Consider the following 16117-nt stretch of genomic DNA (forward strand, 5'->3'; position numbering starts at 1 on the left):
ATGAACTTAATGGCAAGACTGTTAGCATAGGTGAGTGGGAAGAAAAGCCCATAACAGTAACTCCTTAATACTGACTGTGCATTCAGGCTTTTTGCCAAGACTTTTGACACAATTTTGTTAACATGCTATCCACTGTGCTGAACACTGCTTACCTGGTGCACCACATTAGGTAATGCACGTGCTGAACAAACCAACCACTCACCAAGTGTTAATATCAATTGAATTTATTACAATTTACTCAGCTCCAAGGCACGTTACAGTCTTCTGTTACTACAGAAATGGATAAACAAACAGAGCATGTTCATGTACAGCATTTTGCTCTACTTTTAAGCATCCGTGCATCGATAAAGCAAAAGAGGAGCGAAAACAAGAAAAATATGAAAATCAAAACAGGTAGTTTAAAAAAAACACAAGGTAAAAATGAGACATTGCCCTAGTAAATATTACAAAACAAAAAAGAAGGAACAAAAATCAAAATACCCCCTTACCTCTGCAAACAACAAAGTGAGACTGAGACCAGGGCTTCATAAACATATTTCAACAATTCGTTTGCACTTTGTAAGTGTAGACACTGGCCTTGGTAATCTAGAGAAGTGCATGATTTTACAAAACAAACAAAAAAAATTAAAAACTAAAACGTTAGCAGCAGTAATTGCCAAGTGCTTTAACTCTGGACCTAGCCAACGCACTGCCACCGAAATAAAAACAGTTATGCAGTAACCAGTCAATAACTTCTGTTTAACAAAACAGCTTCATCCTTCAAATGAAGTGTACATACCTTCTGTTTCAAAATATAGAAACATACGACGAAAATAATGTCTGTACATAAGACTAATTTTGTCCGTTTGCAATATTCACAACGTGTATATATATATATCTCATTTCTTCTTCAGAATTTCTAAGGGTCTCTCTCTTTTTTCACTTTGACGTCCCCAGCCAAGATGGTTGCTATCTCCCCTTGCATAAACGCCCAAGGCACGTTTGAACCCACCAGGGGACACTTCTCTCCGCTCGGGCAATACACCTCGCCCGTTGCCCCCTGTGCCTTGATGCTTTCCCGAGAGCAGGGGAAGCAGAACTTGTGGTTAGGGACCGAGGGACACTGGACGAAGTGCGTATCCTCCAATCGTTCGTGACAAATGGTGCAGCACAGCGGGCCGCTGTTGGCCATGGGCGAGTCCGGAATGTTTTGAGGGTGGACTTGATCCATGCCAGGGTGGCTGCTGGGGGGTGGGGGCGCCCCGGCAAGGTTCATGTCCCCATTGCGCGACGCCAGGCGCCGCTGGCCGGGTATGGAGGCTGGAGAGACCGGGCTGCTGCTGTTGTGCCTGGCGGACGTCGTGGAGTGGACCGAGCTCCCGTCCTTCGGAGAGTGGGCATTGCCCAGGGTGTCCGCCACCGACATCAGCGCCGCCATGGGCGACTGCCCGTTCTGGGGGGCGCTCTCGGGGGGGGTGGTCCGGTTGGAATGCGCGGGGTGGCCGGGTCCCAGGGGCGGGGGTCCCCCGTGCGCGGCGCCGAACCCCCCGGCCGTCATGGTCAGCTTCAGCGCCTCGCTCTGGCTCGCCATCCACTGCTGCCGCTGCTGCTCCTCCGACAGCTTGAGCGCCCCGTCGGCGGAGTCGGGCTCCGGGGACGCCTTCCTCTTGCGCATGCCGGCCCGGGGCGCGCTGGCGGCCGGCCCGGAGCGCGGCAGGCTGACCAGGGCCGTGGGCAGCAGGGGGCAGCTGGCGTCGATGTAGGGCTGCGGCAGCATCTCGGAGCCCAGCGCCTCCTTGAAGAAGCGGACCGACTCCGGCAGCAGGTCGCCCAGAAGCCGCCAGTCCCCCGAGCCGTGTTTCTTCTCGTACTCCAGGTACTTGAAGCCGGAAGAAAGTCCCCGACCAAAATCTTTCATGCAGTCCTGGTACATCTGTTTAGCCACTCCCGACGCGCTGGAAAACACGTTACCAGATCCACTGGGGTACTCGATGAATATTTTCAGCTCGTAGTCCATTCCTGGCTTGGAAACGGCGTCAAAAGCGAACACCCTACCTACCAGAGAGTGGTCCTTCTTGAACCTCACGTCGAAGGGGGTGCAGTTCGACAGCGTGATTAAAGTCTCCCTCACGATCTTGGGCTTGTTCGCCCAGTCCTCGGACCGATTCCTCAAGCTCTCGCTGAGCTCCGCCAGGGCTTCTGCGCTCCGCTGCTTCTCCTTCAGGTCCCTCTCCTGGTCCGTGCTGGACACGGAGCCCGGTCTCTTCCCCACGTCGGACATGGACTGGGTGGCCATGGCCAGGGCAGGTCCCAGGCTGGTGGGGGGCGGCGGCGGTCGGCTCGCCAGCCCATGCGGGGCGATGGCCGCAGCCGCAGATGGGCCATTCAGCAGGGTCTGGGGGAGAAGATTGGGAGGCACGTTCATCTGGCCGGGGACGGCCACCATTCCGTGATTCCTGCGAGAGTTGGGGCTCTGTCTGTTGAGCTCCGGGGGACCATCGTCCGGTTTCGGGAAGCCATTTGGACCGCTCAGGCCGTTCGGGAGCCTGCCAGCGTGGGCGCCAATGGCCGGATAGTCAAAACGGGGTCTCTCGGCGTTCAGCGAGTAGCGATCCAGCCCTGCTTGCGGCTGTTTAGACGAGCCGTCCACATGGTTCAGCTGCACCGTCTCCTTGGACGACAGAGCCGCCTGGGCTTTCACGGTCGGCGGCGGCGGCGGTCCGGGGGATCTCCCGTCCTGGAAGCCATGAGCGCGCTTCAGCTGGCGGGCGGTCTCGATCACAAACTCGATCCGATCGGCGCCTTCGTAGTTCACGCATCCCCTGCAGACTGGCTCGGTAAAATCCCAGATCATAGCCCACGGCATGCGGGGCAAATCGCAGAGGTAGCACGACTGTCTCCTGGAAGATGAGACTTGTGCAGAAGACATGTTGATTGCCCGTTTCGCTCCCCTTTTTTTTTTGTTGTTGTTGTTGCTGCCGCTGCTGCTGCAAGTCTCAGTCCGTGTTGCTTTCTCGGGAAATCCTCCTTTTCGGCCCCGCTGTGTGCACACAACCGCTCTTCCCTCTCTTGATCTCCGGTACCGTGTGAAATGTGTGTGACTGGGGTTCTGAGCTTGCAGGTTTCACATTTACAACACGCGCGCCTCACATTCTGACTCGAAATTCTGATTTTGAATTCTGATTGTGACTCTACGCTCTCTCTCCACTTGGAATGCCACCTGGCTGGGGCCGTGACGTCAGCACCACGCTCCGCAGTTCCTCTCACAAACTGACATGCCACTTGTTGCTCTCCGACGGCGCATGCTCCAACCCCTCCCCTCCGCGTTGTAAATGGCTTTACTGCACAGAAATCGATCAGGTTTAAAAACGGGGCACTGCTGACAGTCTGCTATGTGCAGCATTGCTCTCTCTTAATTCCCGGCAAGCTCCCAGAGAAAGGCATTAATATTGCATTGTAGCTTCAAAATGTTACCGTTCTCCTGAATGGTAGAGTGGCATTCGCAATAAGGCGTGCACAAAGAAATACAAGTTCTATTTTGCTTACATCAGCAATATTACTGTACTACTACGGGCTCCGGAAAAAGGGAAGGTGAACTTTTATCATTTACTTTCTTTTGCGAGGCCGGCATCGTTGTCTGAATGTGCTGTTTCTCTCGACCTACACGCATATGTGTTTGCATGCTCGCCGTATGTAGGGCTGGTGTACACCTCCACGAGCAAGCAGGTTAGAATAAAAACAGCCCGTTTTGTCGTTCGTCCCCCTCGATCTTGTTCTTAGAGCCCGCTGTAGCCAAAGCAGATGTTCCCCGGGCAAAAGCAATCTGTCTAGCTGCTAGACGCTGACGTCACCGAGATTGTATTTCAGATCTCTTTGGAATAAACAGAGCCGCCTGCATGTTGCACAGAAGCACGACTGGACTGTGCTGAATGATTTTTCCATGCATCGCTACCGACGTCCTTTGAAAAATAAACATATTACCTATATATAACACAGCGGTTTATACGAAAGCTTTATTAATGACCTTAATCTTAAATGCAAACAGACGTCCACATGTATAGGCTTTTAGGAATGCATGCTTAGCGAGATCTGCGCTCAGCAGTATCTGACCTGTGTAACACTTCCTAAATGAAATCGTATACGACTATTGTCGAAAAATAACAGACTGCATATTGCATAAATCCACACACCTTTATTATGGTATAGGAACGCTATAACATGCGTTCTAGGTATGAAGATTTCTGAGAAAAGAACCTGGTAAAAAGAGGTGTCTTGTTACTAATAAATGTACTATAACAAGTTAAGTGATTGCAAGTTTACGTCGATGTTGATCCATAAATCAAAGTGAGAACGTTTAAGCAAATGCACTGTAGCTGCAAGCACTGCAGCAGAATATTAACACATTCATCCAAACCCTTCACACGTACTGTGAAATGAGAGTTTTGCATGCGCTGTAGCACCTCGAGGTGCCTCGGCTGCTATAAAGCGGATTTTAAAAAAACCTCGCACCAAGTACGGTCTCGGTTCACGTTTAGTTTAAGAAGGGATAGGCAAACTCTTGTACCAGTATACAGCAAACAGATTAACCAAAGTTTTAATTCAAGTTCAGACTCCCGAGAGGTTTAGAGGGAAAGCGAGACTGGTGACGAAGGCTCCCACGTTTGACTTCTTTGGCATCGAGAGTGCGCATTTCCAAGAAGTCGGGTATTGGCAATAACAATGTACCGTGGCCGGAGGACAGGCCGTCACCCGCGGGTCGGGCTCTGTTCTCGGCCGGACAGCTGTCTGCTAAATCCGGACACATTCTGTCACACGTCCGCGCTGTGTCGAGAAAAGTGCTCTCGGACGAAAAACAAGAAACGAATAAATGTTACGCGTTGTTTGATACCCCTAAACCGGTTCACTGGCTCGTGTAAAACGTGTTCAAAAACTCAGTCATCCACAACACAAAACGATGTTTCGAAAGCAATTAGCTTCGCAGGCCTACATTATAACGGGAGAGACGAAACTGGTTAACGAACACTTCTACTCGAGCTCAGCTGAACAACACATTTTAGAAAACCTTCTGTGTGCTTCAAGCAAAGAGGCACGTCAACTCTGTTCTTCAAAGCGTTTCACCTAGGAGCCTGTGGACAGAATCGACTTTTTTATCTACAGAGAAAAATGAAAGCAGCAGTACAGTTCAATGATTCATTACAATTCGGGCAAAAGGAATGAGATTTAACCCAGTGAAAAGCCCTTATTTTGCAGCTGTTCAGAAAAGTTCCAACACATTTGTTTCGGCCAGCATCTTTGCTCTCAGTGACGTGCATGCTTTATATATTTTTTCAAGCGTCAATTGTAGTAAACAAGCTTTTTATTATGAACACAGCCTCCCTCTCTTCCTGCATCCTCACAGAAGAAATGGATCTGTCCCACGGGCTGTCTCCATGTGTTTTCGTGACTGCAGACGCTAGTTTAAAATCTGCCAAACATTAGGTTCGTTCAGACATGCTGGATTCCCTGACTCACTGACTGTTTACCTAAATGCACAGCCAAGAGTAGCCCCTTCTCCTGGCCTCTGCCACTGATTAATAACACTTGGGAAATGGAACAAAACTTTCCCCTGTTATACAACTGTAAGGGAGAGGTGGAAAAAAACTAAAGGACAGGACAAAGAGAAAGGAAGATTATTTATTGCACTTACTGCATACCACATAAACAGAGTGTATGCCGCTGAAGCAAAAGAAACCAAGTATGGCTAGAGATCTTTTCAACAAAAGCCTTTTGCCTTTTTTCCCCTCTGCTCTGCGCACAGAAACTGTGAGGAGAAGCACGCTACTATGGCATTGCTCATCATATCTTTTAGTGCTAATGAATCTTTAGGAGATTTAGTAAATCGTGTTACACGAGTTCCCAAAGAACACAGGGGACATATAAACTATACTTTTAATTAAAACTAGACATAAAACTTCACTAGAAGACGTTATACATCATTTGAAGATGTTCCACAATCTCCATGTAAGGTCATTTAAGGCTTTTTATTATTTATTCATCACTTGCTTTGCTAAAACATATGTAAAAGCAGACTTACAGTATGTTAATGCCTTTCATTATTTATTTTATACATCACCTCACAGCCCAACATGATAGCTGATGGCTTACAAGTAAAAATGTAAGTGTTCATTCACTGCACAAATGTGATATCCAACACTTCCAATTTAAATTTCAAAAGGCCTTCCACACAAGGTTAGATAAAGACAAGAAAAGGGCCTTAAACTTGCTCCAGACGTCAAAATGTAACAATGAAATTTGAGAGCAAGGGACAAAGATTAGTAAAAAATATTGAGCGTGTGGTACAGTTAAGAAAGGAAGAAAATCTTATATCAACAGTTCTGGCTTGAAAACACATCCTTTCTTTGGAATTAGTGCCAGACAGCTTTCCTGAGCTTGTTCCAGCTGCTGGAGCTGCAGACAATTTTCAGTCTATTTGTACTTGAAGCTTGTGACTAGTCCGGGAAAATGAAGCAGACGCCCTTGATCTCAGTACAGATTGAAAAAAAAATATATATGTTTGTGCCAATTATCCTAACACTAATAATAGATCCCTCTATTCACTGGCTAAGCAGCTATTTCACATAAAAACAATAAATAATAAGTCTAAATACAAATCTCATTAAAATCTTTAGGTCACTGAGACAGCAAGGGATCTTTGCAAACTCAGCCTTTGTTAAGCCTCTTATGATAATAAAACATTCCCCATTTCAAATACAGGAATAAGAATAGTACAAAAATCAATCACTGTGTATTGTTTTGCATCTGTACTACATATACCCTATACTGTATAAAATGCTACATGGACACTTGCAGTAGTAACTGCTGTTTGACACTGGGAAGGGTTCATATATACATGTACTTCAGCTCAGAATGCTGAACGGAATTCTCCTTTCTCTCTCTTTATAACCTGGCTACACAAACAAAGAAAGCCCAATCACGCTGCCTCCATCTAACCAAGCCATGGGAAAATGTGAATGTTTTTTTTTATTCTCTGACTCGATGCCCCCACCCTGTCCCATTCCCATTGTGTTGCCTCTTCCCCCTGCTCGTTTGTGACACTATCCATGTGGAAAATTTTCAGCTCGCCGCAGTCAATCGCAGGGGTTAATTTTTAGCTTCCGCTAAGCACTTGGGCGACTGCCAAGCGAATGCATTCTGGGAAATGAAAAGCCTGCCAAGTACAAACTGGCAGCATTAAGCAGTCCTGACAGTTCTGCTCCTTCTAAACTTGGCAGCGGTTCAAAGTGCTCTTTCATTTGAAATGTTGGATCCCTGCCATGTGCATGCAGATTTACTTTACCTACTCTCATAAGGAACTGATAAATGCCGTTGCAGTTGCCATGGAGATAAGAGGCTATCAGAATGGCCTTGTGATCTAGCCTCTCCGTTCTGATCTTTCTTTTTTTTTTTCCCTTTTTGACAGCGGAATAAAAAGTTCTGAAAACCTTAACCCTTTGTGGCAAAGTTTTCAGGAAAAACTTAGCTAAAAAAAACAAACATGTCAGATTGCTGTTTGAAAAATAGGAACAGCTTTAACCTATATTTAACCTAAGACTGAAATGAAGCGTGAACCTAATAGTGGGTCACACATAATTCCTTTTAAACTGATGTCCAAAGTACTGTTATTATTAGTAAGGTCAACAAAAAGCCAAAGACTATATTCTTTATGTCACACTGCCAAAGTGGGCTGCAGTATGAGCTGTTTTCCGCTACCCATTTTAAGTTTCTCTTCAAGACGTTCAGGGTACTGCTAGATGAGATTCTCACAGCTCGTGTTTTTGATAAGCCTTCACACAAACACTGGGCAAGTACGCAAGTAGTATTAGAAACAGGGTGTTTAGATCTGACCTGCTGAAGTTCATCAGCACAGCTGCAGTCTGCTCACGGCTGTTTCAGCAGGGAGAGCAGAGGGAGACAATTAAAAATGCACAAAGCAGTCCCATGGAAGTCGCATTTCTGCTCTTAGTAAGGCACATATGGTTTTATATCTTTGAAAATGGAATCCCCACGTTCACATTTTCCTAAAACGTTTTCCGAATTATTTAGATTGCAGGGCTGAAAGCTTACATCATGAAATCCAAAAAGCCTTCCCAGACTGGTTCATGTCCGCTGACAGCCTCTAGTGTCTGTCTAATTAAAGCTAAGCTTATTATGTAACCAGCACAGAGAGAGACATAGCTCAAACAACATAAAAAATAACCATCCGTCCTGGACGCAACCTATTTTCCTCTGTGCTGCAACGTCCTTTATTAATAGACTTTGATCCAATGAGCTCCCTCAATGCTAAAGTCAAAGACACCAACTGAGCAAAATAATTAAAAAAAACAAAACAAAAAAGGCATAGCCAATGACCAGTAAATCAGGACCCCTTAATCTTAGACAAGAATACTGTGAGCTGGTGTCTTTGGTGAGCTGGTCAAAGCATGGAGGGTGAAGAGCAGATTCTGGTTGTGGTCCCAGAAATCCGCAGGGACAGACTGACCGAACAGGATGTTGGGTTACTGCAGTTTATGTCTTCCAGATATTGTAGACAGCAAGACCCAGAATAAAAAATAAATAAACAGCGAAGAGACTGGTGATACACTTCAGAGAACTTCACCGTTTCTGATTCACATTCAGCATTCTGGAAGTTTTTAACTCTTCCTCCATGATAGAATAAACAACCATATCACCAAGCAATAAAAAATCAGAAATCCCAATATCCCGTCAGTCCCAACCCGTGATATGAACATTTTTTTACCTGTTTCTCTCTGTATAGCTGCCTGCTGTTGCCATGGTAACACTCCTTCCCCGTGCAGATTGTAATCCCTGGGTATTCAGTATCTCCTCCAAAAGCCTCCCACTTCCTGTAGTGGCAGAGAGATTTACAATGAGGTTCAGACATTTGCTACAGTAAACATTTATAGCTGGGTGTATGAAAATGTAGATCAAATAAGTCACTGTTTACTTTTGTGTCCATGCTATTTCAGAGCTGAATGACTTCTGTCTGGGGAACTAAACTTTCAGTCCCTTAGACTGTAAATATTCTGAAATAAAAAGTACACTCTACACATGTAGATCATCAAAAAACTTTTACAGGTCACCTTCCAAACAGAAACATGACTACTGTATAATCTGAGGAAACATACACATGAAATATAAACATCGCATTTGTGCCCTTGTACATTTTCCCCTGGCAAATATTTTTCAAGTAAATCAGTGATCAAAAGGAATCTTCCATTCTGCTGCAGTATTGCTATGATTCATTCATGCAAAATATTAATTCATCTGCAGAGCCATCACTTATTCACTATTTGGAAAACACCAAACATCTTGTAAGAAGATCAACACTTTCTAGCAGGAGTTTTTTTCTTAACTCATCGGGAACCAGGGATGAAAATATGACTCTCTATTTTAATAAAGGATAAAAATACTTCCACTTCAGGTAAAAATGACACATGAATAATAATAAACGTCTAAGATAATCACTGGAAAATATTGATGCGTTAAGCAGTAATGCTGTGATTTGTAACGCCCCCTAACCTAGCATTAGGAGCAAAACTAGTATTATATGAAAGAGGCTTAGAATGAAGCTGTGCATCTCTAATATACCCACCATACAAATATGGTTACTGTGTCCTAATCAGACAAAGAAAACTGATGTTGTAGCTTGCAAGCGAATTCTAACAGCGGAACAATGTATCAATGTAATGAGTTTTAAAAGCAAACTTCATCTTCCTAAAAATCCGTTTGCATCTTGGATGCGTAATTAAAAGAATCATAAGCAAATGCTTGTACAAAAGGTCAGATGGAATTCTTAATTTTGTGGCTTTTTTTTCTTAACTATGTTTAATTATATTTGTCCTGGAAGTTCCGGAAAAAAACATATATTTTTATTTGGCTTTTAATAGCTATTTGGATTTCGTGTTAATAACCAGTTATGTGCCAATGAGGAATACCAAAACACATTTCAGAGAGTTCCAAGGCGTGTTCATTTTAACCTGGCACAGTTCTAACTCACAGAGAGCAGTGGATAATTACTACAGTCTCCCAGAATACATTACAGGAAATACAGTGCAAAGAATGTAAAGTGCCTCAAGCAATATTTCTAACGGTGAAAAGGGCATAGCTGTTAAAACATTAATTCAACGGGGCACAGTCCAGAAATCCCTTCCCAGCTTCCAAATCAATACAGAAAATGTGCAAGGATCCAAAATAAATGTCATTTCATTCCAAAGAGGAATAAATTCAGAGCTGTACAGAGGACTACACGGACTTCAGCAACATCTACAACAATAAGGCAAAAGAAACAAAAAGTAGAATTTTATTCTCGTTGAAGGCCCATCCAAAAACAACAGTCTGCCAGCGCCAAACAGATAGTGTACTCTAACCCAACATCATAATTTCCTCAGGTCACAGAACCACAGCATCCTGTCAGGGGGCCCTCCTCCCACTGAAACAACACATGCCCAGAGAATGGAGGCTAAGCCAGGCTGGATCATTATCATCTCCGACAGCCCTTTTCCAGTTGAGCTGCAGGACGTGCAGTGCAAATGAATGTTTTCTTTTTCTTCATGAAAGGCAAGCTTTTTGCAGCCATTGCTTAAAATGAATGCCTAAATTCTCCTACTTTCTGCCAGACACAACCTCCCAAGCTTTACATCTACCTGATACAGGGCCAGCTTAGCACCACATAATGAGGGCAGACACCCCTATACCTCTCAGTACCACAGCTCATATTTAAGACTAAAATTAGTGGGGCATGGTGAAACACCCAGATACATGCCTGGACTAGGAGGTACTCCACATTCAAAAGACATCAAAAGCATCTTCCAAAAGCTCATTTTACACACTTATACAAATATGCTTTGTTGACAGATCTTGGGAAGATTAATAGTTCATGTATTCATGTTACAGAGTTGACACAATGATGTATCAGGGAGAGAAATGAAATGGAAGCTTGCTATGCTAGACTAAAAAAAGAAAACATGCTAATTAAATAGTTACACAAGAGCTGTAATCTTCCCCAGGTAATTATTTTCAGTGCTTCAGAAGGAGTGTGTCATACAAATCTTAGGAAATAATGCTAAAAATGCTACCGCTACTTGGCAAGCCTAAGCCATAAATTATCTGCTGTATTGCTTTATTTTACAATTGTGTAGTCTTTAGATAACAGCAAAACACAGATCACATATACATCTATTGTAAACAAAACCTCTCATTATTCTGCTTCAGCTCTTCAGAGCAAGAGCAACACTTCGACCGCTTACTTTCCACCTGAATCTGACTGCTGTTATTGGAAGCCTTGAACAGAAAGTCTTTGCCAGGTATCCTGCTGTTTGTTTGCTTGGCTCTGTTTTCCTGCTGATGCTTTGCATTGTTTTCTTGCAAATTCAAATTGCCTTTTTCATACGGTGAGCAGCAAGAAGCAAACAGGATCCCAAGTTCATGGCTAAGAGTGAGCTCTTTAAACACAGTGAAATTACTGCTTTTTTAAATACTGCTTTAAAAAGTTCCTATGAACAAACAACAGCACTATACATAGGAGGCACAAAAGGCATTTTTACAGAACTCATATGTTCCCAAAGTTAAAGAATAATTCTACTTTATGTAGAAACAAATATTAAACACATCGTCTTCCTTATAAATTGTTATTGGTGACCAGAGATCTTGTTCCTCTGTAATTGTATTATTCTATGCTGTATCCAGAAAATTCATTATACAGTAGATAGAAATGTGAAAATGGATATAATGGACATGCTAAAAATAAATGGAGATACTGTATTTCATAGGTTTGACATTACGTTGGATTTCAAGGCAGCTGCTGCTAATGCTGCACTCAGTCTGAAAGTTCAGAGGTGTTAAACTAGGCTTTGTGGGATATAATGGGGTACTAACACAAGGTGGTTTTAAAATCACTGGAGTAGTATTAATCAGAAGCAGAGGAAGACCATTAGTGAATGAGTAATGAACCATGGTCAGCATACACTTGAGTCAGCATTCAATATTCTCAATGTGTAGGATATTGAACAAGGGAGCACTGTTCACTGCTGCAGTGGCTCCAAATCATTTAATTAAAAACCCTGTGATCAGCTCTGCCCATTACAGTCTCTCTAGAAGTGTCATTTAATGGAAACACCATAGGAGACATATGGAAATAAAAAAGCAAATTACAGAGGACACCTTTCCATTGGAAATATGGATGACATGGAATTAATTAAACCTTAAATTCATACTTGCAACTCATTTACAAGTCGTTAGTTCCAAGTGGCCTTAAAGCTGTCTTGCACTTTGAAGTGTGGCACTATTGTTAAAACTGCTGTATGTTCTTAATCTTTCTATTTCTTTTATGTCGCTTTATACAGCCACATCTACTGTCCTGAATCAATAAAACCAAAAAATCAGACCAGGAAATACTTGATCGTAAGGTTTGCTTTCTTACACAAAATTATAATCTATAATCTTAAATGGTATGCACCTCTTTGACTCATTGTTAACAGATGCATAGTGTAGCAGGGGAAGACAACAGACAAGTTTATATGCTTTGCAGTTCTCCTGGTTGTAACACTGAGCAATAAGCTGGTTCTGCACCTGGCAAATCCCAAAACTTGCTGTTTCAATACTGGGTGGTGTTCCAGCACAGATCCTTTTTCGTCCAACAATACGTACGCACAAACTAAAGAATGTGCATGAAGAAGTGTGAAGAGCTTCTTCTGTATTACTGGCTGCGTGTTAGATGCTGCATTGGTGGCGCTATGGCTCAAAGCCCATTCAGGAATGGGTTTTCCATTCTCTAGGCACCCTTGATCCACACTGGCTGCCTAAGTGTTTTTCAAACATGGCACCGCAACTGGCACGCACTGCTTCTACAGCAGCCTCTGGAGTGGAACTTTCCACCTGTGCACCGCTGAGCAGTCCCACCCCCTGCTAATGAATGTTCTTTATGTTATAATTCTTGGGAAACCAGCCAGCGCTGAAACGCTGGACTCGGTGATGCCCTGGTTTTGTACCACAGGTGGAAAGCAAACCATCTGACCGGCGCTCAACATTACAAAGGCGAAAAGAGAGGCAACCATGCCTAGTGTCTGCTCTGTTTGACCTGATTCACTTGTTCCCTCCACTCAGTTCCACTTCTGTTCACCTTCGGGATTCTCGGCACACTTGTGCTCGTTGTTTCCTGCCTCGCATCAGCTCCGGCTGTACAGATTTCTAGGAAACCACCAGCCAAAGCTTCTGCTTCCTGCCCATCGAGCTGAGGCTGTGCTGTCTTTGGCTTCAGCCTTTAAAACGCAGAATAATCCTTGTGTTGCAGGCTCCATAAGGAATAAGAGAGAACACCAGCCAAAAATGTAAATTCATTTCCTCCTGCATTACTTAAAAAAAAAAGCCAAACAAGATAAAAACACATTTGTTCTCTCTGCTTGCATGTAACGGGAAATCTTATGTACAGAATTTGTTTCAGTGTAAAAACAAGTCATCAGACAAAGTACGATTAGTGGGACAGATGTTCATGTCCATTTTTTATCTTGTAGTTTATATATACACTTACATCTGATTTTTATAAAGTATGTGATCATGATTTTTAGGTTTGTAAAATTACATTAATTAAGGTGCGTAGCTGCGTCAGCATAACTTGATCCATTACATTAATTATACTACATGAAGTACATTCCAAATTTATAATAGTAACCTCAAAAGCTGATAATACAATTTCAAGGTCCCTTAAGGTAATAAGTTAGTATTTCTAAAATAATTGTGACATTTTATAACTTTATGTCAACATAAAATGGCAAGAGACTCCAAGAGAAAGCTGGACATATCTTCATATCTGACAAGAGGAGAAAAGGCAATTATCCACTTGACACATGCGAAATGGACAAAAATAAACTATTAGCACTAATCTTGGACCAGCTAGTGTTATTTCAGGCAAACCAGGCTAGGAGTATAGCTAATCTTGGAGTTGAAACCATCCCAATACATTTATTAGATATAAAACACATTCATAATACATGAAACTTGGATATAAGAAGTGCAAGTGCTTGTAAGTGGGGGAAAAAAGAAAAGGTTTCTAACAATGTCATCAGAAACTGTTTAAAGCCTTTTAACTTGATATGGAACGCATTTCTGAATGCCTTCTATACCGAGAAATGTCAGCAAGATTATCAAAGTCCTTGGCAAGTAATCACCCAGTCTAATAATAAAGCTTGCCATTTATTTTTAAAGGGCATCACTGCTGGTCATAGAAGAGCCTTGGAGAGCTTCCCTGGCATCAACAAGACTGTGCTGCAGCTGAAAGAGAATTACTGTAGGAAGTAATAAAATTGCAAAATGGATGCTGGGCATCCCAAGAGTGGAACCGCACTTGAATTACCGCATAAAAGGATAACAGGAGACACGAGAGCTGCCCTGCATTACAGATCGAGCAGGACAGAGGTACAGCAGTGCTCTCTAAAGCATGAATCAACAGTTGCCAGTTGCTTTAATGAAAGCCCAATGAGGTCATTCTTGGCTCCAGCAGTTTTTTTCTGTTGCTTTTTTATATGTGTATACTAATCTAAAAAGCAATTACGTCATTCTATCTGATTAAATGGAAACTGGAATCCGCAGAAACTAACTCATCTAAAAATAAACCCTCTCTGAATGAACAGATTTTACTGTGTGATATGAGAATGTTTAGCATTCAGAGTTCTTGCTGAGGTTTAAAGGTTTCATAGCCAGCAGCCATATCACTCTACAACTCACAACTCGCAACCCACTGAAGCTCAGCAGGTGTGAGCCTGGCCAGTACCTGGATGGGAGACCTCCTGGGAAAAACTACGGTTGCTGCTGGAAGAGGTATTAGTGGGGCCAGCAGGGGGCGCTCACCCTGTGGTCCATCTGGGTCGTAATGCTCCAGTATAGTGATGGGGACACTATACTGTAAACAGGCGCCGTTCTTCGGATAAGACGTAAAAACCGAGGTCCTGTCTCTCTGTGGTCATTAAAAATCTCAGGGCGTTTCTCGAAATGATAAGGGGTGTAACCCCGGCGTCAAGGCCAAATTTCCCATTGGCCCTTACCAATCATGGCCTCCTAATAATCCCCATCTCTGAACTGGCTTCATTACACTGCTCTCCTCCCCACTGAGAGCTGGTGTGTGGGGAGCGTTCTGGCGCACTATGGCTGCTGTCACATCATCCAGGTGGGGCTGCACACTTGTGGTAGTGGAGGGGATCCCCATTACCTGTAAAGCGCTTTGAGTGGAGTGTCCAGAAAAGCGCTATATAAGTGTAAGCAATTATTATTATAATTATTAAAGGTTAGTACTGATTGTTGTGTACAGGAATACAATGTTGGAGCGTTTATCTCTTTTTTCCTTCAGATTTAAACTTCTATTAGTAGCGATTAGTTTTCACTTGTGACCCATTAAACGTCTTTGATACAAATGATGTCATTCTAATAGTGTTACATTACATTGACTGAAAACACTGGAAATGGGGTAAAACTGCATTTTAGTGAATTTTATAGTAGATTGTTCAATAAAACTGGAAACAGAAATGGGGATAGTTTTTTTTCCTAATGTGTTCAGCCAATCTAGCAATGAAACAGTCCTTGATCATGCAGAAACCACGGATAGTTGATGTTATGGTCTACATTGCACACCTGAAGGGTCCTATACTTCCTGTGATATTGATTGGGACTTACACCCCAAAAACAATAACAGCCCCATCCGTCCTGTGTCCCATTTTCACAAGGAGAAACAAACCAAACAAAGTCTGATTGGGAAGCAATAATTCCCTAAGTGTTGACCCTTTTGTAATAAAGTGTCACTATGAAATGCATATAGTAGACCACGCATTTCAATACTTATTTTGTCTTCTGCCTTGCCATTTCTTATTTGCATTGTGCAGACACATCACACACAGCCCTTTATAGTTTCCACCCCTGGGAGGAGGGTTAAAAGTATTTGTTACCTCAGCAACCAGGTCTAAAAGAGGGAGCAGCGCCATTAAACACAGCTCTCGCTGGGCATCCTGGCAACAAAACAAAGGCAGTTCCATCACCTGGAAACACACTGGAGCTGTTGTCATGTGCTACTGGCGTACAACAGTAACAGCACTGTGTTCATAACAGAACCCAAATG

At 43.3% G+C, this 16117-nt stretch overlaps 2 protein-coding genes across 11 annotated transcripts in view; both read right to left on the reverse strand.

Annotated features, from left to right (window-relative positions):
- The window catches only part of kiaa0586 (KIAA0586 ortholog), a 177236-nt gene that overhangs the window by 143279 nt on the left and 17840 nt on the right, over positions 1–16117 (reverse strand). For all 10 annotated transcript variants that reach the window (XM_088647581.1, XM_088647580.1, XM_088647579.1 and 7 more), the window contains one exon: positions 8756–8861. In XM_088647581.1, coding sequence (XP_088503707.1) covers positions 8756–8861 — 106 coding nt within the window. The remainder of the gene's footprint in view (positions 1–8755; positions 8862–16117) is intronic.
- irf2bpl (interferon regulatory factor 2 binding protein-like) lies at positions 209–3907 on the reverse strand. Its single transcript, XM_088647584.1, has one exon. The coding sequence runs from the start codon at positions 2906–2908 to the stop codon at positions 899–901; it is 2010 nt and encodes a 669-aa protein (XP_088503710.1). The 5' UTR covers positions 2909–3907; the 3' UTR covers positions 209–898.

This window comes from Lepisosteus platostomus, chromosome 10 (genome assembly GCF_059453375.1).
Source record: "Lepisosteus platostomus isolate fLepPlt1 chromosome 10, fLepPlt1.hap1, whole genome shotgun sequence".
NCBI classification, from domain to species: Eukaryota; Metazoa; Chordata; class Actinopteri; order Semionotiformes; family Lepisosteidae; genus Lepisosteus; species Lepisosteus platostomus.

Coding starts and splice junctions, on each gene's coding strand:
- irf2bpl (XM_088647584.1), bottom strand. CDS start 2,908: ATGTCTTCTGCACAAGTCTCATCTTCCAGGAGACAGTCGTGCTACCTC.